The sequence below is a fragment of the Dicentrarchus labrax genome, unplaced genomic scaffold (genome assembly GCF_905237075.1).
Source record: "Dicentrarchus labrax unplaced genomic scaffold, dlabrax2021, whole genome shotgun sequence".
Lineage (NCBI taxonomy): Eukaryota > Metazoa > Chordata > Actinopteri > Moronidae > Dicentrarchus > Dicentrarchus labrax.
In genome coordinates, this window is record NW_026136702.1 from 10,946,649 (window position 1) to 10,971,512 (window position 24,864).

A 24,864-nucleotide genomic window follows, 5' to 3' on the forward strand; every position below is an offset into this window, starting at 1 on the left:
CATTAGCGCTGTGTCACTATCTCGGGATGAACTTGTGATCTTACTGGGCTACTATCAGCTAACTTATCTTACTTAGTAGGTTGCATGTTATTAGTGCCTTTTTAAAAAAAATTATAATAATAATCTCTGACCAATAACACAAGCATGTGTGAGCTGTTAATATTCTCTACATATCATTGTCTGTTAAATGAGTTCACGTTAGATATCACTTGTGGAACACAAAAACTCTTTCTTCTTTTAAATACAATCACATGTTAGTTTTTTCCCCACACAAAGACCAATATTCAGATTCACCACATGGTTAAACCTTTCAGATCCAGTTCTGATGTCCACATATGGATTGATCCCTTGGGGGCTTCTGTCACTGGTTCACATTTGCAAATGCAATGTCTGCACATTAATAATTTTGTCAGGGAGAGAACTTCAAAGTTGCAGTTTGTTTATGTGTTGCACATGCAAAACACAAACTAATCCTGGAGAGTGAGGAGAACACTTTGTTTAATCAGAAACATAAATATGTTTCCTTTCTTTGCTGTTGAGTCACTGACTAGAAAGGTTCAAATGAAAAGTGGGGGCCATGCTCATTATTCACTTTGCTTTCTCTTTGGATGCTGTTCCTGTGCAACAGACCAACCCTGACCTGAGTCACGTCTCAGTGTTTTTATCCTCACTTTCCTCCTTCATGTTGTCTGGCTGGCTTTGATCCAAGATAATTGGTCTGTGCAGCATATACTGCTGGAGACTGCTTAGTCTCTTGGCGGATAAATGCACCTCAACATGGAGAAGGGGCATCTTTTTCAAAAGGAGGAAGTTTACAGGCATCTGATGAATTTTAAAGGAATCAATCATGCTGATTTCAAACTCCTCAGCGCAGAAGCAGAAAGTACCGTTGTTATTCCGCAAAGTTTTTGTTTTGTTTTTTTATCAGGTTTTAGAATATTAAACGTAAATGATACCAACCTAACTTTGGTTTATTATCCTGCAACACTAATGACACTGCCATCAGATACAGCTGTACCTTGTGTTAAACTAGAATGGTGAACATAATTGCATTGCAATAGCGAGCATGTTAGTATTTAGCTCAAAGCACTGCTGTGCCTAAGTATAGCCGCATAGCGCGGCTGTGAATAGTTTTCTCTCAACCATTTGAACTAATTATACAAGCTTATTTAGATAATATAATTGGCATAATCCATTGCACTTTAACTTTGATAACAATATCAGAGATTGTTTTATCAAGTGAGGATTACATGAAAAATTCCATTATGTGGGATTCCTGATGCTGAACTTGCTCATCCCTGTTGCCTAAGAGAGTGTCACCTGACATAGTGACTATTAGGGCGTGTGGTTCAACACAATGCAGAAAACAGGACACACATCTCTGTGCCACCGCTACTCAGCCTGTGAAAATTGTTGCATGGAGTTACACAAGGGAAGTGACATTACTCAGGTATCTCAGCTCGGTGGCTATGTGGAGACACATTTCTAACAAGTACAATGATACAAACTGGGGCGTTGAGTTTGAAAGACATTGTGGGTATTTTCAAGTCTGGGAGTGGGGACTGAGGGAAGTGTAGGATCCAGTGTTTTTTGGAGCTTTATCTTAACTTGAGTTTGACCGTTCTTTTTAAAATCTATGTTTTATGAGTCACCCAACTTTATGAAAGTGCAATACTAAATCACTTTACTCTTTCAAGAGTGGATTCTTGTCATTCTCATAACACAGTGTACCTTTTTTGCGGTATACACAGGTTTTTGATTTGGTTTTCCTTCAGCTCCTCCTTCAGTGGAACCGTCTTCCACTGTTCCTGTGCAGCGTGTAACACAAACACAACAAACCAAATGTCTATTTTCTATTTTCTGTTTCAGGGTTTACCGCTTGCCTCTTGCAGCTCTGCAACTCTGCCAAGTGCTGCAAGTCTATATTTTGCCCAGACCGAAAAACAATCCCTTTTTTCCACTTTTTTTTTTAACCCAGCTTTTAGGAGAAGAAATCCTGCTCGGCGAGGGTGGCAGTGGAAATATTCAGTACCAAAATGTGTACGAGACTGGAAAGGAACATATTTCATTGCAGGTTACTGATTAACCACAGTAATCTATTACAGTTGAACTGTCCTACCTTGAACGTCTAAAATCCATATAAGCTGCATTTAGTTATATCATCTCTAATATACAGATATGTAGTGCTGTAATCACCACCTGCAATCACTAGACTGTTGCATGATTTTGCATGCAATAGGATGTGACGAACATAGACTACACAGATGTTTGACAGATATCCCCTAATTTTAATGCAACTGAAGTCCTGTTTATTCCAAAGGTATCTTTTTTCTGAGATCAAAACATAATCCATTACCTCTCAACCTTGTGTGTTGTTCTGGATCATGAAATAGTGTTTACTATGCTGACTCATGTGTGCCGAAGTGATCAAAACACAACACAATCAAGCACTACCGGTCTTACAGGTTCACTGTACCAGGTAAGAGAGGAGGAAGGACACAGTCTTCTGCCATCTCGCCCCCGTCAGCTCCACTCCCTACTGACAGAACCACTGACCTCCTGGGACAAACTCATTATCCTCTGTTGTTTGTCTTTCACCGACCAACCCTTTCGTCCTCCCTATTTTCTGCCTTCCCTTTTTTTAGAAAAATGCGACTTGTACACTATAGGACTTGGCATGCCAACTTCCTGCTCTCATGCCTGCCAGTCCTCACACACCCTGTTCTAGTCTGAACCCGAGAAATTCTAATTGTTTGTCGGCCTGGTTGGTTACACCAGTCAAACTCAGTATAAATGCCTAAATGTAAGCTTCTCTCTGTGTCTGCTTTTCCCTTCTTGTAAAACATAAAAAAGTAGTGGCTGTTTTGGATTTCTAAAGTTCTATAAATATGGTGAAAAGACTGTTTCAGTGGCTATCAACACGCCAGCTGTGTTTCATTCAATTAGGCACATCCTTATCCTTCCATGCCACCCAGGAAGACAGCCTGTATCTCTCTGACACAGAGACACATGCATGACAATTTGGCAGACTCACTTCTGAGGTGCCCACTTTGTCCAGACAGAGCACAGAGGCTCCGTTGTCCCACCCCAAGGACGGAGTGGCGGACTGTGCATCAGTAATAAGACCAAACACAATGACAGGTTTCACAGACATAGAGCCGAGGCTTTGAGTCAACAGAGGATACATTCCCTCGTTTAATAAGTGAGCTTCTCCCAACATACTGCACTGTGAGTGAGGGGCTCTTTTGGTATGAAGTCACAGTACACCATGTGATTTACTCGAGAGGACAGTCATAATGTACACTGCAAGCCATTCATAGTGTCTCATAGTCTATTAAGTTTTCTATGGGCTGAAAATGAATCTATATAGAAAATCTAATGTAATAATAAGAAATGTCTATAATAATATGATTAAATGATTAAAAAAATATGTTTAACATCATCCTCATAATATAGGCTAGTAATTTCTTGGCCAGAAGAGCTAACTTGGAGCTCAGTTAAGAAACAGAACTACAACTGTAAAACATATAATTATTGTTTTTATACTTTGTTTTCTGTATTAATTTAACAAACAAGATACAGTTAACTAATTAGTAGGATGTGCTGGTAGGTAGATTGTTGATAGCTTTGGGCAGAGCCAGGCTAGCTGTTTCCCCCTGTTTCCAGTCTTTGTGCTAAGCTAACCTACTGCTGCTGGCTGTAGCTTTACATTATTGGACGGACAGACGTATTCAACCTCCTGCCAGGAAGTGAATACAGGTAATTACAAAAATGTTGAACTTTTACATAAAACCTTGTCAATGCATTATTTTGGCTGCAGTAGAACCAGCTGCTTGCCAGTACACACTTCACGCAGATGTGTAGCAACAGTAGCTTTAATTTGTAGTTGGTTTCTGCTCTATGAACTCTGTGACCCGAGGGAAATATCTATTCTACCACTATAGCTGCTCAATGATCCACTAGGACAGTAATTCCCTAACTTTTTTCCTGAAGGGACCCCTTTTCTATCATTTAGTAAACTGACAACCCCTGACTAAGTGACATATTTGATGGATATTTCCTATTATATTCAATGCATAACAATAACAACAGATAAACTGTACAATAGACCCAAATAGTGAACACAATAACTGCAAGAAGTTTGTGTAAAACGAGCCATTTGGATGGGAACTGATCAGAGTTTTCCTGATATTTTTTAGGAACTTTTTAAACATATTTTCTGTATTATCAATTTTTAATTTTTCTAACAAACATACATACTACCTAAGCGAACAATTTAAATTTAGTCTACTTCACAGAAAATGACGAAATGCTGAGATATTGGCTTACAACATTTATTTTTTTAAACATTTTCTTAAACCCCTTAAAATCAAGAAGGCCTGGTGACCCCTCCTAAAGCTTTGGCGACCCCTAGTGGGGGGGTCCTGACCCCAGGTTGGGAACCACTGCACTACTACTACACCGGTAGTTTGCAGGTGTTGTATAGTAGATTTGTTTGAGCCTTTTTGGCTACCATACTGCTGGAGGTGGGGTTGATAACAGTGATTGATGCAACTCAAGTAAAACAGGAAATTTCACTCAAGATATTTACTGGTTGATGAGTAAATATGATATTATATCTACCACCATCACCTTCATCACCTTCATTATCCTCATCTTCATCTCTCCAGTTCAGTTAGTGCAGAGCCCTCTGTGCGCCCGCGTGCGCCGCCTGTCCTTTAAATTCATTATCTCTCGGATTTTTTTTTTTTTTTTTTTAACTCCATCTTAAACACGGAAGTCAGTGTGACGCACCAGTACACACAGCTGCTCAGCGGGGGCAATGCAATAAACACAGCGTCGTCATTCGGTGCCAAACACAGCGGTGAGTGTCTTCTTTTATGTCTTAGATGGATTATGGAGCCACATTTGGTCCAATGCAGCTATGCGTCCGTCCACACTGAGGCTCCTCTGTCTCCGCTGCGCCTTTCGCGTTATTAAATCCAACCGGAGGCGGCTGACGGTCGGTCGGACGGACGGACGTCTGGACTGTACTGGGATGTGAATGTGTGAGAATTTGGCTTTTTAATTTTTTTTTAATTGGCTGCTGTAGAAGCCGAGAGTTGGTCTCTCTCTCTCCCCCCTCCCTCCCCAGCGACGGTCACCGTAGCCGGTTGTGGTTTTAAGGTATGGACATTCAGTTGAATGCAGCAGATTGCTGTTTTTAATTAATTTATTGCTCGGGTTTGCTCATTCAGTATCGTGTGTGTGTGTGTGTGTGTGTGCGTGTGTGTGTGTGTGTGTGTGTGTGAGAGACAGACTAATTTTGACTGTGTCCGACAAGCCTTTGTTAGTTTCCCCTACGCCTTTTTGTAGCGCTCAGTTTGCGGTGGAATAATTTTTATAGGGACACCAGGTCATGAAAATATGAGTGATTGCATTCAGTTGAATTATCAAACGATTCTTTCCATCCTTGCTGTCTTAGGATGCTGTTTTTTTTTATATTATATGAATAAAGATCATGGGTCACAGTGCGATGTAGCAGCTGGTCTCTTCCCCCTTTCTGAGTTGACCACACTGGATCGATATTGATTGCTATGTTAATGGATGATGGACGGATACAGATGTGATCTCAGCAGCTTCCTTTGTCTCACAGAAGCATTTGCTGCTCTGATTTCACATTTACTGTAGACTTCAGGTCTGAGGCGCACTGTCCGGCCGGATGTTTCCTTATTATGAACCATAATAAAGCGAGAGTATAGTCCCGCTGCACTTCCACAGGCTACAGCTGCCTAAAGCCATATGATTCTACTTTCATATCCAATTCCGCAATTGGATTAAACTGTGAGGTTTGTACCCTTATCTGCCATCAGACCCAATAATCAGTTAATTGTTACAGCGGCTCTCTGGTTACACTCTGTCTCCTCATTGGCTGCAAGATCAGCTTTCCTCTGTCTGTGCCACCTTACTCTCCAGTCCTGCTGTGTGGCATGGTACCTAGCAGCTGCAGTTTGTTTTAATCTTTTTTTTATTTTTTTTATTTAAAGACATAGCAAAGTGCTGCACTCTACAGCTTTCTGTTCTCACTTCCAACCCGTAGATTGCTGGCTGTGGTTTTTATTTTCTTTCCAGTAGGAGGGAAGAAACTTTAAACTCATCTTCATTCCAAGGTGACAAAGTCTTGGCTTTGTGTCAAAGACAGCTTCTTAAAATACCATCTTTACCATGATGCAGACTCCAGTGTGGTGTTCAGTTTACCAGCAGGGCGAGAAAGCAGCTGTATCTGTGTGCGTTACATCACCGCAGCCTTCGGTTATGTCTTTGCTAGTGTTGTGAAATACTGAGGTCTTGTTGTGATAAGAAGCCTCATTGTCCCATTGGTATCTATGGAGTGTGCATGCATAAACTTGCAGATAACACAATGCTTATTCTCTCTGTTGTGCTGCTGCGTAACTAATCTCGCCTCCTCATGGGATTACTGCATATAGATTGGCTTCTTTTCTACACAAACACTGTTCAATTTTCTGACACAGTTGAGCGTTTGAGAAATGGGCACGGACAGTGGCCTTTTTGTAGTCGAGCAGTTGGAGCTCTAATCTTAGTTTTCGTACTTGAGTTGAACAAAGCAAACATCTTGACTTTGATAAAGAAGTAGTTGTAGTATTAATCTACATTACAGAAAAAATAAAAAAGCAAAAAGGAGAAGTCAGCCTTTTATTCATTCCAGCTTGTCAAAGTTTTCATGATGACTGCTTAGATACTTTATATGATTAGTTAAATTACAGGAATGATATCAAATGTTCAAGGTTAGAAGGTTTTTTTTTTTTTATAGCAGCAATATATCAAGTGACTTTTACATTTATTCTCAGTCAAGATGGGAAGGAAAGTGTTATATTCAGGTGTCTTTCTTTCAAAAGTTTGACTGTACTTGCACCAACTTTGTTATTTGCAGCAAAAATCCTCTCATATGACCACATCATACACTTACACTTACAACAGTCTGCTTCCCTCTCCCTGGCCCTGGTCTTGCCTCATGACCGGGCCGACTGTGTGCCCGCTGACAAAGAGGGATTTTGCTGGTATCAACAAGGATTCTGCTTTGATGAGAAATCTCATCTCTTCCAGACCTTGAGCTCCCTGAGCTGTCAACGGACTCCGAAGTCGTCAGTCGTCCTCACAGGACCGAGTGAAGGGAGAAATGAGAAAGTAAAGCCGTGATTATGTATTCAAACAGGAGGAAGAGGGCGACTGAGACTGTCTGTGAAGCTGCTCAAACTGCAAGCGAAGGAGCCTGCAGTCTTAATGGACTGTGCCATTGTGTGCTTGCAAATTAACTCATACTTTCTGCCTTCAGAGATAGGTTCTGAGGAAAAGTAATTGGAGGGTGGAAAGAATGCAATCAAAAGTATCTGAAGGCTCCGATAGTAGCTTTCTGCCAATTAACTGTCGTCATTGTTTGACACAATTGGTCGTGATGGTGAAATGTTCCTCCCACTGTACTCTACAATATGAAGGAGCGGATGGGTTTGACAGCCCCTATTGTGCTATTCTATAGTGGTTTCAATCAAATTCAATTTAACAACAGCCCAAAACTTTTGAGTTCTGGTTCACCCACCTAGTCCACATTATTGTCTTGGCTAATTAGTTTAACTGTACAACAGCTGATGCCTGTTCGTACTAATAACATACAGCATGTTATAAAGACCATGGAGCAAAAATTTTTAATTTTTGTTTGTGTTTTTATTTTATATAATTCTTTTGTAGGTGGTGTTTTCTCTGTGCCTGTTCCATAATCGGGCTGCAGCTAATAATTAGGACCCTTCATCGATTGATCTGTCAGTTATTGTCTCGACTAATTGTTCGGTCTATGAAATGTCAAATGGAAATTTCAATCTATCCGTCATAGAAGACAAAGCAGCTGCAACAAGTGAATTTTTAGGCATTTTTTCTTGAAAAACAATTAATTTTCTGTCAATTAAATAATCAATTAAATGACTAGGTGTGTCAGTTATACCTTCTTTTTTTTAAAACTGCGAATTGATTTGAAAGAATGAGGTTAATCTAAAACACTAGACACTGAATTTTTGTCACATTGAAGTAAGTAGATTATCCTTATCAACAAGAAAATTGAACACACACACTTCCTTTTTCAGTGTTTCCTGTGTATTAGGGGGATGTGATCATGTTCCAGTTAACCACACCACTTGTGATAAGCGCCCTACCAACTAAACAGCTTTTTTCTTTAGTCTTACAGTTAAACTTCTATTTTTAATGTCAACCTGTTTCAAAATGGCAATTGCTGACAAGGTTCTCTGACTCACACTGCATCTCCGTCAGCTGCTGACGCCCCCTGTCTCCTCACTCTGGTGGTTAATCTGTAAAATGATATTGATTAAGTTCTGCAAAGAAACAGGAAATGGATCCAGCCAACACAACCCAGTCTTCATACGTATCCTGTCCCCTGTCCACAGGCCCATGTGCTTGCATTTTTCAGGATGTGGTATTTCCTGGACTCCTGTGACTGTAGGGAAGTAATGATAATGTTAGTTATTAGCTCTCTTTACTAGACTTCCAGCTTAGCAAGTTTTACTTTTTTAATTGATCTTCGGTTGAACTAATTAAAAGTATATTAACAAAATTGCCACCATATGGCAGCTGCAGTCGAGTGCTGTGTAGACTCCTTACATCTGTCCCATACTGCTATCTGATCCTGGAACATAATCGTATGAATACGTCCCCTGCTAGTTCTGGGTATCAGCGTCTGGGCTGTAATGTAATAACGTAATAAAGGTATCATACGGTGTCATTTCTCTTTGCTTCCCCTGCACTAACTTAATCCTGGCCTCCACTGCTACTGTGTCCCACTGTGGCAGTTCTTCTTCTGTAGGGAATAGAGTATTGATCCAATCTAATGACTTCCTCCTATGGATGTTATCATACACCCATGTGAATTAATCCTCACTGGAGTACTGCTAATGGCAGTAGTTAAATAACACTGGTTATGGGACAACAGGACAGTGTTTATATTGATATTTCTTACACGTGTGTGTGTGTGTGTGTGTGTGTGTGTGTGTGTGTGTGTGTGTGTGTGTGTGTGTGTGTGTGTGTGTGTGTGTGGCACGGGTGCAATGAAATTGTGATGTACGGGATGAAGAGGAGGAGTGCTCGACAGCTGCTATACATCAGCCGAGCAGAGCTGCTGACTCAGCTGACTGGACTGTAGGATGGCACTGCTGCAGGTAGTGGGCTATGGTTGATGATGTCATTAGGGCTTTCACAGCCTCTCAGGGTTTCTGTCAGCTCACGGCAACGAATCAAGAAGAGGGTGAGAGGAAGGAGACACAATACATAACATGGCTGCAGATATCCTGTGTGAGGTCTTACTATGTGCATCAACAATCAAACTACTCAAAACGATACTTCACTGTTTTGTGCTTACCTGCTGCTCTGGTCTAACCAGATGGGTTGGAATGGTCTTGTGTGTTACTGTGTTTCATTGACTGCAAACTTGACTCATTACTTGCTGATCAGCAGTGTTGATCGCTTAACAGGGGCATCTATAGCAGAATGATTCGATGGTGTGGAAATAGGCATGAAAATGGTCCGCATTAAGAACAGATGCTCTGTATATTTCATTTTAACTGAATGCTTTGTCTTTCCACAGTCGCAGTGTGACTACAGTATGTTTTGTTTACATGATGTTCTATATATAGTCACTCACACTTATTCAGACTGGTTGCATTATTTGATGTTAAAGCTTTGTAAGCATCAATAAGATAAGATATTCCTTTATTTGTCCCACAATGGGGAAATTCCAAATCCCAAATCAATCAAAGGGAACCTAGAAAAACATGCAGCCTTTTTACTTTAATAAAAGAAAGTTTAATCTGTTTAATTAACTCAGGTTCTGCTAGAGAAGAGTTTATAATTCCTAGCATGTTGAACTTAACTGTTTTCATGAACTTTTATTCTGAAGAGTAAAGCTTATTGAAGCTCAGTTTTTAAACTAATACACTGTACTGCATAACTATTTTTTGACAGCACATCATATTGGATTAGATTTCTGAAAGCCAGTCAGCCGTCCATTGTCATTACTTTTGTTGGAGTAAAACACATCAACTTGCAGAAACTTTTATGATGGGTAATCCATCATAGTAAACGCGCCTCCCAAAATCAATTTTTATTAAAGCCTCAACTTTATTGATACAAGTTCTAATTTCAGAAGTGTTTATGTCTTCCAGCGCGTTCATATGGCCATGTTTAAATTAACTGTCACACATTTTTTCTTAACAAATACCAATCAACATTTTTATAGTTTCCATTATCACAAGGTCCGGTCACGCTAGAATCTGACTTTTCAAGACAACATGTGCAACAATGAAGTTCAAACTCCGAGTAAATTAATTTAACCATAATGTACAATGGGATTTATTAACTAATCCAGTCCATCAGGTTTCTACTTTGTGCAAGTTGCAAGTTTCAGAGGCTGTCTTGGAGTAAAGAAAAAAACATTTTAAAATCTAGTATGCATGGTATGCTAAAAATCTGTGACCTTTCCTTTGCCCCTGTCCGTCTCATTGATATAATGGAAAAGCTGCTCATCCTATTGGCATCTCCTGAAAGTTTTTTCTTGCTTTTAAACACACGGAATAAACTGTGTTGGGTGTGGACTAACTGAAGGAACACTGGGTTATTGGCCCAAGCAGCAGCCACTGTGGCTGGGCAGACAAAGAAAAGAATTTATATGTTTTGTATTTTAAACACTGATTGTCATGCGATTTTAGGGAAGTGGCGTGCAGCTTTTGGAGCTTTGTTGGTGTTTTTCTTTTGGAACATTGTCAGTCCCACATTCGTATGTAATTCACTTGAGTGTTTGTTAACAGTAAATATATAATTGACTGCTCTTAATGTGGATTTCTGCAAATCCAACCAGAAGATCCCAACAGCAGAAAGAGTCCCTTACGGTCATTTCATGATGAATATGAAATTAATTTTTATTACTTATTACTTTTCTGTTGTTCCCCATTGATTATTTCAGACTCTTGCTGGTGTTGTTTGCATTGCCAGAGGAGGTTTGCTGCTTGTAATTTTTACTTAAGTTTATTCATAAAATAAATCTCATCAAATACTTCATCCATGTCAGAGACAATCCCCTGTTACAGCAGCAAAGATAATTCTGGCTCTAAATCTCTAATGTGCCTCTACTGTAATTTTTTGATCATTGTAATTCAATCCTCAGTGTGTTGCAGTCATTAATAGTGTATTAAATAATCAATTTATCCTATTATTGCTTGTACAAATTGGTTTTGTAGACATAATGTGGTGTAGTAGGTTCAAATTGGTTTTTTTGGAGCAATAAATGAGTTTGTTTGACAAATATTAATTCAGTTGAATGAATACAAGTTGCTGTGTGTATACAGCTGTTGAAACTGGTGTGATCACACGGACAAATCTGTGACAATATCAAACCATTCAGGTGAACAGCTGGAATGATGGGTAAGATGGCGTAACTGCTCTTTTCTTAACAACCTTCAGCATTATGTGTGCTATCCAGGGAGGGATTATGAATGTGATGTGACACTGGCTGCTGCATATGACATTTAGAGTTTACACAGGGCAAGCGTGGTGATTATGGCTGCGTAACCACCAGCATTTTTAACCACTTGGCTTGATGATGTTCTGAGCTTAACATCTTAAAGCCACCCAAGAAGCTGTTTGGCCAACAACGTTCATATTTGCATTTGAGCCAAACCTGTATATCCTGTGCACATTGATTGACGCGTGTTTACTGGATGTTGTCCGGATGTACAGACTCACAGGGGGTGGGTTATTTTGGAGCCATGTAGGTCTGATTATCCCCATTAGAAAGAGATGAGGGCTGTGTGTGGAGGATGCTCAGGCACTTTGTCAAACCAACCTGACATCTTCATTTGTTCCATTACCTTGGATATGGCTGCTGTGAGGGAAATGAGGGTCTAAATCAAGACATTTCTTAATGTGTCAAAGGTTGTGTGATGAATAACCCACTTTTCATATCGTCTGATCTGAGACACTAAAAATGGTTTTCAGATACAATTGAAGTAGAGCTGAAACAAATAGCTGATTAAATGATAAGCCAGAATAAATCAGCAACCATCTTGATAATTAAATAATTGGTGCATTGATTTTTCTGGCTCCGGCTTCTCAATGGTGAGGATTTTATGCTTTTCTTTGTCATATAGGCTATGCTAATGAACTGAATATCTTGTTGCTTTGATGAAACAAGTATTTAGAACTCGTCACCCTGGCTTAAGAAATTATTTTACTGTTTTCTGGCATTTTATCAACAACATTATTAACCAGCTGATGGAGAAACGATCACTAATAAACCACAAGTTTCAGCCTAAATGAAAGCGAATGTCTTTTTACAGTATGACGCTCAAAGCATTGAAAAGCAGCTTCCAGAAACAATGTCCCACTTACACCACATAATCCACAGACCTTGGTGTGAACAGTGTTTATTGACTTTTTTAAAAGTACTTTGAGGGCATATTTTCCTTTTATTCGATAAAGAAGAACAGAGTTAACAGGAAATGAGGGGGGGAGGGGTGGAAAGGTCCTCAGCCAGACTTGAAGCAGGAACATTGCTATAGTATTACACGATCGGCTTTTAAACCCCTAGGCTACAAGGAGGACGTTCTGATGAAGAAATAGACCCTATAAAAAGAGGCTATTGTGTTAGATGTAAGTGAGAAAATATGTCTTATGGGTGGACTGACTTTTAAAATTAAAACTGATTGTCTCCCACTAGATGCGATATTAAGTTTCCTTGAATCTGTAGTCGTGGGTGAATTCCTCATTACTCCGCAACCAAGTTAGGACATTTTTGAAGTGTAAGCCTCCCTTGAGTCAGAGCTAAGACTTAATCACCTCGTATAACAGCAGGTATGAGGAAATGTGGAAAGTTTTTTTCTTACGGCAGCAGGTATGAAGTAAACAGTGTGACGTAGTCTCCCATTGTCAGAAAAGAAACTTATTGCTGTGATACTTAAGTCTTAATAAACCCCAAGCATTTAGTCTTTCTTGCTTTATTTTGTTTTTAAAGATTAGAAATGCTTTGGAGGTTAAATGGGTGCAAGTAAAGAATGGTACCTGCCATACATACTGTGATACATGTTCATTCTGGCATCGCCCCAATAAGAGGAAAATGGCTTCTCTGGCCTCATTGCAATACTAAATACGTAGTGAATAGTATTCATAAATAAGATACTCAATCCTTTCTGATTGAGTTTCTGAATATTCCAGTGCGTTAGTGAACATCTGTCCCTGTCCTTCATGTCATGTCCCCTTTTATTTATTACAGATTTGATCATATAAAAGGTTTTCTTTCATTTGAGCTGACACCCTCTTTTGGTCTTATCAGAGTGAAGCAATTCCAGCCGCACAAGCAGAAATTAATTTAAAAAAACAAGTAATAAATTCAGGAAGCAAGTCCTAAAATTATTGCAAGACCATCAAAAAGTTTAGCAAGTTTACATGAAAGTAGAGATTTCTGTGGTAACATGAACAACGGACTTCAGCGCCTTCTTGTAGCTAGTTGACTCTTCAACATCAGTGATAGAAGCACTGCATAATCGCTTCTGTCCTATACTTGACTAAACTATTACACCTTTTTTTTTGTCCACAAAGTATCATGGAGTCATTATTCGTCATTGAAATTATTAAATTCAAAGCCAAACAGTTTGCCTCTGATTCTGGGGTAAGAACATGTAGTAAAACAGAGCTGCAACTTTACTGACAGTCTTTTAGTCATCAATGAATCATTTAACTTATTTTTCAAGCAGAAATAGCAAACATTTGATGGTTCCAGCTTGTGAAATGTGAGTTTACTGCTTCTCCTTATGATAAACTATAATGATCATTCTTTAGCTTTCTGGTGTTTTATTAACCAAATGATCAATCGTTTAATTGAGAAAAGTTGATAGGCTTGTGTCTGTATTTAAGGTATTATAAAAACAGAGCCAGTGGACTGGAAGGGATATGTTTAACACCATGGTGGTATTTTCACACACTGAAATCCACAACGTAAGTCCTGTAGTGTCACACATCACCTGCTGTTGCATCTGTCAGCTTTGGTAGTGCCTCATTAAAATCAACAGCAGGCTTCCACACAACTTTCCTCCGTCAGCCTCACATCAGCAGTTGCAAGCATACAGTCAAATCGACAGATAAGAGGCTCAATACGGTCTAAAACCTCAATGCTGCTGCCAGTGTCAGAATTAAAAAAAAAGCTGCTCACTTTTTACTTTACTTTAATTAAATTGTATTGTCTTGTCTGCAGGGATTTAAAAAAAGAAAAAAAGAAAAAGAAAAAAAAGTCTTCAAGTGTTAAGACGGTGTTCATCGACATCTAGAGACTGCACCTGCTCACTTACCACAACTCAGTCTGGGTGTCAGTTTTGGGTAAATTCCCAATTACCTTTTACCAGCATGTATTTGTGCAAACAAATGACCAGATCTGACAGCGGTGCTCTGCCTCATGATCACATAAATATCCTCCAACTACAAGTTAATTGGGATTAGATATGACTTTGATCGATATGTGCAGGTGAGAATCGTTTGCTCTGTATACTGTTAATAAAGTTAGGAGCTCTGGCTTCCTCTATATGCTGTGTTCTACTTCCCCATTACACTATCAGCTGTAGCAGGGAGATTACAAAATCTGCATACTGCGTGCGTGCATGCGTGTGTGTGTGTGTGTCTACAATGTGAGTTAGCCTACTGCCCTGTCTAACAATTTCAGTTCCTGTCTCTGTATTCTGTGTTTTTGATGTGTTTGCATTTTTGTCTCCAGATATTTCATTCTGCTCTTCCAGCATAAAATCGGTACTCGGCCTGCTTGTATTCTCTGTTTCTTTCTCTTATCCTCCCATCACACACACACCTACACACCTACACACACACACACACGCACGCACGCACACACACGCATACACATACACAAAGAATTTAACAGCAACCTGTCAAAACTCTTATGAAGTTATCTCTAAAGCGATGCAATGATATATTATTTCCCATTTACTTACTGGCATTTAGATGTTTTTCCTGCCTTGTTGTGACAGCTTGTGAGGTTATCTGAGAAAGAATAAAACTTCCCTGTGGACCAAAAAAGGATGATTTTCTTCCCAGAAAAGAGACTAGACTTCCTCTTTCACTTTCAACTGGTCCAGTTACGGTACGCTCATACTACTGTAAAGGGCTCTGTCAGTAACATGTTTTTTGAGACTTCTCTAACATTTAATTGAACATGAATCCTCTAAAATCCCTTATCAAATCTATTCAGTTTCAGGGTTATAAGTAACCAAATTTCAAACACTTGAGATCTATAAGCACCTTTTTGTTGGATGACAAGGCAACACACTCACACTTCTGAGTGGTAGCCTAATGTGTACAACAATAGACAATTACCAGAGTTTCAGTCTGGCCTTTGGGTAAGGTACTTAGGGAATAATCATTAATTAACTACAGGCTGCAGCTAATATAATCTGCTGCTGGCATTTGTCATTTCAACTGGTAAAACTGCCAGATAAAAATGACTGGTAGCTGAATAATAGGAGTTTTGTTTTGACTTCAGAATGTGGTTATCACCAGCTGTAGTCATGGTGCAATGTCATTTGGTCCTAGACTTTCTATTGTCACAGTACTGTGCTTTTATAAAAAATATATATGCATGACAAGATGCAAGTCACAAGTAAATGGCATTTGATTGATTGTTGGTTTTTGGCATTTCATTTTGAACATGTTGAATTTGGCAACAAGGTGCAATGAGTTATTTCATGTTATTTTAACTGGAAACAGAATTAATGAAACGACTCCTCTGATGCTTCTTGAGAAATTGAGGGTTTATTCGTCTTGCATCAGAGTTTCTACACATCACTACACTAAGCTGGGAAATTCAACAAGAATTCATTGAAAGAATTGCCTTAGTTAAGCATTTAACTGAACTTTGAATGGCCTATTTCTGAGTATCCAAGGCAGATGCGTTGTGTCTGTTCCAGTAGCAGTACTGAATAAAGAAACATTTACTGTAAATGAACGGATCCTTCTTCCCCTGCAGAAGAGGAAGTTTAACAGGGCGTCGCTATGTGTATTTGTGCATATTTGCAGCGGTGGTATCCCTGTAGTCTCTCTGTCTCCTTTTTGCTCCGGCTGTCCTTCACACCTCCTAAGCAGCTGAGAAAGAATGTGTAAAAAAAAAAAAAAAAATGAAGGTCATTTTGGTAAATGTTGGTAAAAGCCCAAAAATTGTATTGGGGTGTGTTAAAAGCATTCCTCTCTCTCGCATTTCCCCGACCAACAAGGCTGTTTATGCAGAGCTCATTTCACCAACCACACAATTAATCAAATGCAAACTGGGACTCATTAGCATATAATCAAATGGGACAGCTAACAGAGGCATTATGAATGCAGCAAACTTAAATATCATAGATGCTTTTGATTAATCCTGCATATAGGGTAAACAGGCATGGAGACATTTAGGAGGCAGAGAAGAAGCCGCGGTAATATTCACACCGCACTGGTGCTGATAAACGGTGCAGCTACATTTGAAATGACAATGAGCTAAAAAACATTATGATAATGTATTCCCGGTAGTTTATGAAAAAGTGTTCAAGTAATCACCAGTCTTCTAGCTCAGTGCAGCACAGGGCCTGTGTGTTTGTATATGTGTGCATTCTTATGAAATTATACAGTGTCAGTGACAGTTAAATTATCTAACAGTTTAAATTTGACAGTTAAATTTGTTTAAACAATTTATCCAAACTTATGAAGAACTGCAGGATTTGATGTGTTTCTATTCCTCTCTCTGTGTGTGTGTGTTTGAGAGAGAGAGAGAGAGAGAGAGATCTGGCAGGGCATTAAGTCCAGTTGTTGCTGCCAACACAGCTATAGAATCTGTGCCATGATGAAATTAATGCCCCCGTCCTCTCCTCTGACTTGTACCTCTCAGCAGGGGCACCCGTCCAAAGTACAGGCCCATCTACAGCATTTTATAATTTTTTATAAAATCCATCCCCTCATAAAATGATTCAGTGACAAAGTGACACATCCCTTGAGGGAACAGCAATCAAAGCAAGAAAATTACATTTTCAAGCGCTGTACTGTACCTGCCAGATAAACACTGAATACATTTCTGTGATGGTTAAATTTATGAGAACTCTGTTAATGAAAACATCACATAGTGATAGTTATTGCAGAGGCTAAGACATTAAAATCAGTACTTTATCTTTTTCCACAGTTTCCAAATTATTCTCTTAAACTGTAATATCAGCATGTAGTCGCACATTGAGAAGCCTCTTTTATTCTTGTAATGAGGTTACAAAATTCTTGATTTAACTCACTTGGAATTCAAAATACACTTGCAATATCTGTTTAGCCTAACATTTTTAAGACCCATAATCTATCCGATTCTTTTAGAAGCCACTAATCTTCAGGGAAGACACCTCTTTAAAATATAGACTATAGCTATAGTACAGTAATGTTAGGATTGACTGATACACAGCCGAGTTTTTCTGCCTGGATGCGCATCAGAACCGGAGAACAGGCTCTCAGCCATATCTCAGGTCTGATCTGACAGCAGGGACACAGAGGGGCCTCTTGGCAAACTGAATAACAGCAGAGCTCAGCTGAGCAGAACATGGAGGAGACAGGACTGTGATTTACCTGGTGCAGGAGCAGAGAGGGGAAGAGCTGGAGAGAAGGCAGGGCTCAATTGTCTTTCTTTAAAATAAATGGACTTCATTGGATGCTTGGAGCTACAGTAATATTTTGATGGCCTTGTCTCTCTGTGGACATCCTGTAAGACCGTGTTTCCCAAATCGTATCATGATATGATAAATGTGTGCAAAGCCCCATTAAAAGAGCCAGACAGTTTCCCCCCTTTTTAATTCAATTATGCATTAATACTTTAGAGGCCCCGTCCACAATATCTATAACTATAATGATAACAATGTGAGCATCCACGCTGATGAATGATAATGTTGTATAAACAGTGGCTCTGTCTGCAGTTTAGGAAAAATGTATATTGATTAGGTTAATACTTTTACTTTGGTAAAAAAGAGGACACAATTAAAGCCTTCTGATATGTCTCAAGTAAAATGACGTTTTTGTAATGTGTAATTTGCAGCCTGATATTATGTTATACAAGCATTTAATAAGTTGTATACCACAATATCTTTCATCAAATCACTCTGTAAGTGATCCCAATGATATTGTCCGCCACTGCTGTTATGGTGTGGACTCCACTGGAGATACATATATTTATAGTTATAGTTGTTATAGTTATCATTCATCATTTTCTGGCCACTTGGAGGCAGCATAACAAGCTGTAAATCCAACATTGACACTATCACCTTTTATAAAGTTATGATGAATGCATTAGCAAATAGTTCCTTTTTTACACATCCAGCAACCATGAAGCAATGTTACACTTATTTGTGGCCACCTGTAATTCTGATATTCATTCTCCTTTTTTAGCTTTGGTTTGGTCTCCACCAACTCCTGAAGGCAATATCTGGTTATATATTATATAATATACATTTTATATAATATTAGGTGTTCACCGACACTGCACTTTGTCAGTACTCCCCAAAACCCGTAAACAGACTTTGATGTGTAAAATCGGTGCACTTTCCCTTTTAATTTAAGGGGCCTGTAACAACAGACACCGTAGCTTCCATGTTAAGTGAAAATTACTTTCGCTGGACTCTGCGCTGCTCATTGGTTGGGACAAAACAAAACCGCCAACATCATCACAGTGGGCTGAGTAAATTAAGGGAAATGAAATGGCAATTTAGCCTGACAGCCAGGCTCAGAAATGATGAGGATCAGTGGGGTTGAGGATGTTAAATAACTATGCAATGAACTGTTCCACCGCTTGTATTACATCTTACTCCTCACATGCAAAACAAAACTGTTGATAACTCACCGTGATAGTTTTTAATTACAGTTTTCTTTGAATCATTACTTTAGATAACAGAATTGTCGAACAATTAACACGATGTGATCGTATCACCACAATGCAATTTCACTGAAAGTCAATAAAAATTAAAATTTTGTTATCTACCAGCAGTTATAACCAGTCAGACAATCATACATTTATTCTAATTGTCATCCCCTTCTTAAATGAACCGCTGGAGCTGCTGCCATGGCAACGGGTCAGTGTCAAATTGGAACCACAGGAGACCTGTGATTGGTTGGAGTGCTGCTGGATTTGTAGCTATTAATATTGTTGCAGTGAACTCTTTGACTGGCAGACGGCCCGGAGGACACACACACACGCACATGCACACACATACACTCACACACAAAACTGAAAATGGCCTGATCTTACATCCAAGGGAGCTCCTGACAGCTTGATTGACAGATTTAGTTTAGCTTTACTAATCCTAAAAATATTCACGCTATAGCACGGAACGGAGTGTTTACATATATGGAGTAAGCGTAATCCTGACATCTCTCACTCCGTTAGCGCAACCTCTCAGTTCAACAAAGGCTTGAAAATGTAATGGCAATTATGAGTGGAGTGGAGGATTTTACTGCAGTCGTTGTTATTCTTTTAGATGTATAGTAACGAGCCCGCTGGTGCAGCAGCACAGTCTGTGTTGTGGCCGCAATGATAAATCTTGTTGGTTGTTTCTTTTCGGACTGCCGCAAAAAACATTTGAGTGAACCACAGCTCTGAAAATGTAGTGCAGAAATACATGACATAGACCGTCTTGATTTATTTTGATCATCCCACAGATTTACTTCACAGCATAGCTCTGGAAATGACACAAGATTGCCCGCTTTGTAATTAATACAAACACTTATGAGTGAAATACAGCAGGAGCTTTAATGATGCCGCCGTGTGATGCCCTGAGGCGGGTAACTTTGTCCCCTGATCCACGCTCATTTACTGTAACTCATTAGCCACACACAAACACACACGTGCACGTACACAATATGACTGTGCGTGCTCTCCGACCATCAAAGTGACCTGTATTCTTCAACCATAGCTCACTAGCTCAAAGCGAGGTCATATAATTGCTCATGATAAAGCCAGAATCACCAAAAGGGATTAAATTACTTCACTGCTCTTGCATTCAGTTCAGAAAATCCATTTTTAACAAAATCAAAACTGAAGGGTTCGGCAGGAAGGAATCGAGGCGTGCAGACAGAAGGGAGATTGATGGTTGTGACTGGATGTAAACAGGTTTTTATTAATGATTTGTGAAGAGTGTGTCGGCAGCAGTGCTCGCTGAACACGTGCAGCTACCGTAGCAAAATGGAGGTTCAGGTTTAGGTTGAACATCAGTCGAAAATAGATGAGTCATCTTTTGCACCAGCATCTGAAGAACTCTGTACTCGATCATCCTGACCTCTGCATACAGTAAAGGGCGCTGCCTCCTGCATTAGCTCGGTAAATCCAGCACTGAATCGTCAAATAGTTGTTTTTCTTTTCCTCAGGGAGAAATTGTAATTCCCTTTGTGTTTCACAGCAAACAAACACACTGTGGGTTTTTAATGTGAATGTGAATCAGCAGTTCAAGACAGAAATGTCAGTCTTGAGTGAACTCTCTTTCTGTGCACACTTTTTTTTTTTTTGCCACATTGTCTTATTGAGTTAACCTTGCTTAACTCAATTAGATTGCCTACCTTGTCAGGGTTGATGTAGAGATGGGTGACAAATAAAATAAAAACACCATAAGGCTCCAAAACACTTTCAGTGTTCGCTGACGTAGACTCTCCAAGTCTCTGAAATTCTATTGGAGCGATGAGCTAAAAGATTTTCCTTAATTTTCAATGATGGTGGTGGAGAGAGCTGTCTAATGTACAAAGTATGTATGTGCATTTGACCAGCTTTCATCAAAAATGTAACCAGATTAGACTAATTAATCATTCAAATATGAATGCATTTTATTAGATGAATTAGTTGCAGCCATAATGCATACAATGTAGATTTCCACAAATCGTGTTCCTTTGGAGTTTATCGTGTTACCACAAGATAGTACTGATATCTAAAGTTATCCTTATCAAGCAAAGCAGTTGTTTTCTAGTCACATAATATGAAGTCTTCTAGGATAAACACCATCTATGAACATCTTTATCTGTGTTCAAAATGTTCTGAACTAACAATAACTGTTAGTTTTTCCTGTGGTGATGTTTGTGATTCTTGTTCAGCCTCCGCTGTGTCTCAGAGTCTTCCACTGTGTCCAGGACTAGTTTACAGTTTGATAATTTGCTGGAGAATGTATTAACAGGTGCTGGGCTGCTTTCTGGTTGGTCTTCATTAACACATAACCCCCCCACCCCCACCCTCTTTGGCACAGAGCTGAGACTGCCAGCTGCTGCACAAGAAGCTGATATGACTGCTGACTGTTTGTGTTAGTGTGTTCATATGAGCATAATCACCTCTCCATCTTGATACTTATCAGAGACATTGATGAACTGAAGTGGCAGCTCTGGCTGTGTTGGCCTGTTGCTGAAGGTTCTCCTCAGTGAACCTGTGTGGCATTCTCAGTCCAAAGACCTCCAACCCCTCCTTCCAGCCATCAACGCTGGTTTCTCATTACTGCCATTTTACTGACAACACATCTGTCTGCTTTTTGGTTTTTTAATCCTGTCATTTTCATACTGCGGCGCTTGAGGGTTTGCTTGGCACTGACACACACACACACACACACACACACACACACACACACACACACACACACACACACACACACACACACACACACACACACACACACGGCCTAGTGGTGAGAAGGAGCTAAAGCTTAATTGCTGTCAGTGGTAGTACAGATGGCTGCATTAACTGAAGTTAAAACGACCCATATGTAAACCCTCTTGTGTAACACCACTGGACAGCCTCATACTACTACTGCTGCTGCTGCTTTCATGACTGTCTGTCTGCATCTATCCAACAACGACAGGCAACCGCATGTACCACAGCTCTCTCTTTTGTGGAAATGATAGCTCTGAATCTCCAGGTCTTTGGAAAAAACAATTTATTCCTGCACACACGGGATCACCTCTGTAGTGATTTATTGCACACTTCGGGGATCACCTCTGTGATAATTTATTACACTCTGTGCTGGTGCTATTCTAAGACAAACTTCTGCTCTCCTGTGGAAAATCACAAGAGATGACTCTGCCTTTGGTGGTTTGAGAATAGACAAAAGTTGCTTACACTTGTACTGTAGGTCAGCACCAAGAAAGGTCCATGGACTTAATAGGGTTCCTAATTTTGCATTCTATTACTCCATTTTACCTTTTACCACCTTTTAAACTGCTCTTACCCACATACAAGATATCCTCTTTTCAGCACAAACTCGGCTATAATGCTGATTTATTATTTTGTCAACAAAGTATAAAGTTACCAACAAACTCAAAATACAAGAAAAATGACACAGGGGCCAATAAAAATATCAAAATATATACAAATATTGTAGAAAATATTGTTTCACTCTTTATACACACAAATGCAGCAGAAAAGATAAGACATACAACTATAATACATTTAAAGTGGTGTTAGCCCTGCTCCTTTTTAATAGCTTTTTTATTCAAAGTTTATGTAAGCCATCACTAAGATATTATTAATTCTATCAGCGGATGAGATGAAAACACAAAATGCAGCTGCAGACTTGTATTTCAGCCCCCTCCAGACACAGTGATATATAATATGATTTTACACCTTATTTGAATGTGATTTTATTATGTTGTTGCTAACGTCTGTCTGTCCCCTGTGTGTCTTCTGCAGGGCAGTGCGGGCAAGGTGTCGTAGTTCAGACCATCATGCCCTTTGCTCTGGCAGCGGAACAGGAAGTGTGTGTGTGAGTGTCCCTGGTTGGCTCTGCTGGGATGAACATGCCACTGCACCAGATCTCTGTCATCCCCCGTGATGTCACCTCATCGCGGGTGTCAGGCAGTGGGAAAGCTAAGGACAAGGACAAGCAGGTATGTGAACAGTTAAAAGGCTAAATCAGGTCTCAAACTCTTAAAGCTGGGGATTATGTGGTGGTTTTATCCCATAAAGCCCAGTTTTATTTCTACAATGGCAAGGAATTCTGTTCTTAGCTTCACAAAGTGACTTGCAGACTAGTCTCACACATATTTGATATTTATGACTCAACATCTGCACAGTCAAGTCCAGTAGAGTAGAGGGAGGCAGAGGAGTAATATCGAAGAGATCAATATTGTAAAACAAGAGTATCAAGTGACAAAATCCTCTAGTGGCTGTAATACTCTTGTCAATGGGGGGCAAAAGAGAAAGTAGTCTGACATTATTATTATAGAGGAGATTGAGGTCAAACTAACTGCTGTTAGCTTCCTGTTTCCTACTGACGGTCAACATTGGTTTAACCGTGACTGCAGCTATTCCTGAACCTTAACCACATGGTTATTATTGTAATCATTATGATTAAGGTCGGTTAACTCTAAGGAGGAGGAAGTAAAGTCATGTTTGTGCATAAACCAAACCTTAAGCATTGTCCTGTCATGATTTGTCACTGGTTTGACATCATAAAATACTTTAATATGTGGTTTTGGAGGGAACAGACTACATACGTATTCTGTTGTTTAATTTGTAGGACTTGTTGAGAAGTTCTCCATTCTTTTTAAATAATAATATCATTATTTACTCTTAAAGTGTACTAAGGAATAATGAAAATAAACAATTCATACAACTGTCTGTACACATTTATTAAAGTTGCTGATTAATATTTCCTCCATTTTTATACACACAAAAAAAATATTTCTTCAGTTTTCCCATAGCAAAAAAAAAAAAGGCTCAATTTTGTTTTGTCACAGTTTTTGTTTTATCATTGTTTCAACAGCCAGAGTTGACTATTTTTATATCAGGGCCACATTCAGTTATGCTCTGCTTACTGTCACTCATACACCCACAGGAAATAAATGTTTCCCAGGTACCTTAAAAACTTTATTATGACATCTGTTCCTTTTTATGTATTGTTGTCATTGTTCTTGAACTAGGTTTGGCTGTGTGAAATTTGTATTATTTAAAAATGACTCTTTGTTACATTGAAAAATAACCTATTGAATGCATTGCAGAAAGACTGGTGGAAATGTCAACTAGACAAAAGCCAAATGGGTTTTAATTCTGAGTGAAAGTCAAAAGTTGAAGGTTTGGGGGGTGAATGTTACCCCAGGTGTCCTCTATTTCATCATTCATCAAAAAACAATCAGAAAGTACATTTTTTAATGCCAGCGGTGTCAATCCTAACACGGCAGTATAAATTCTGCATTACAACGTTTCGCTCACAAACAAATTATTCCTGTGGTGCCTGTGGGATGAAGGGAGGTTTTGCATCTAATGAGGCTGGTCTGCTTTTCCATTTGTGCCTAAAACCGCCTGTAGGCCATCTGGTTTTGCAGTTTACTCTCAGTTTAAAGGTACCAGACATAGGATTTGGTACCTTTTTCATGGTGTTTTGTAGAATTTACAAAAATAAGCCGTAAAATCGCCAACTCAGGGCGCTGCTGTTCATCTTCTCTGCTGCTTTGTCAGGATAGTTACAGCTTTCACAAAAAAAAAAAAATCTGTCATTCGGAAACTTGCAGATCCGCCAAAATAAAGGTCTGAAGCAATCTATCAGGTCACTGCTTACACAGAAGAGGATTAGTGCCACATCTGAGAAGTTCATCTGATTCTCTGAATTTTGACTTTTCTCAGAATCCAAAGATTACTCTTTAGAAATCCTCAAACCTTTCACATCTGGACGCCATTTTGACTTATCAGGATTCTTATTATTTGTGAGGGTTTATTTCCCCCCGCATTTTGATTGGTCAGTGATAATGGAGGAAGTCGGGTGTTCTCAATCTCACATGCAGTTTATCAATCTTTACTTT

The 24,864-nt window shown here is 39.3% G+C and overlaps 1 protein-coding gene across 2 annotated transcripts in view; it reads left to right on the plus strand.

Moving 5' to 3' along the window:
- Window positions 1-4,741: 4,741 nt before the first annotated feature.
- The window catches only part of marchf8 (membrane-associated ring finger (C3HC4) 8), a 75,276-nt gene continuing 55,153 nt past the window's right edge, over window positions 4,742-24,864 (plus strand). Inside the window, exons 1-2 of one of the 2 annotated variants that reach the window (XM_051377119.1) lie at window positions 4,742-4,864; window positions 22,757-22,953. In XM_051377119.1, the coding sequence (XP_051233079.1) occupies window positions 22,858-22,953 (96 nt within the window). In that variant the 5' untranslated portion in view covers window positions 4,742-4,864; window positions 22,757-22,857. The remainder of the gene's footprint in view (window positions 4,865-22,756; window positions 22,954-24,864) is intronic. The other variant, XM_051377109.1, reaches the window with a different exon arrangement.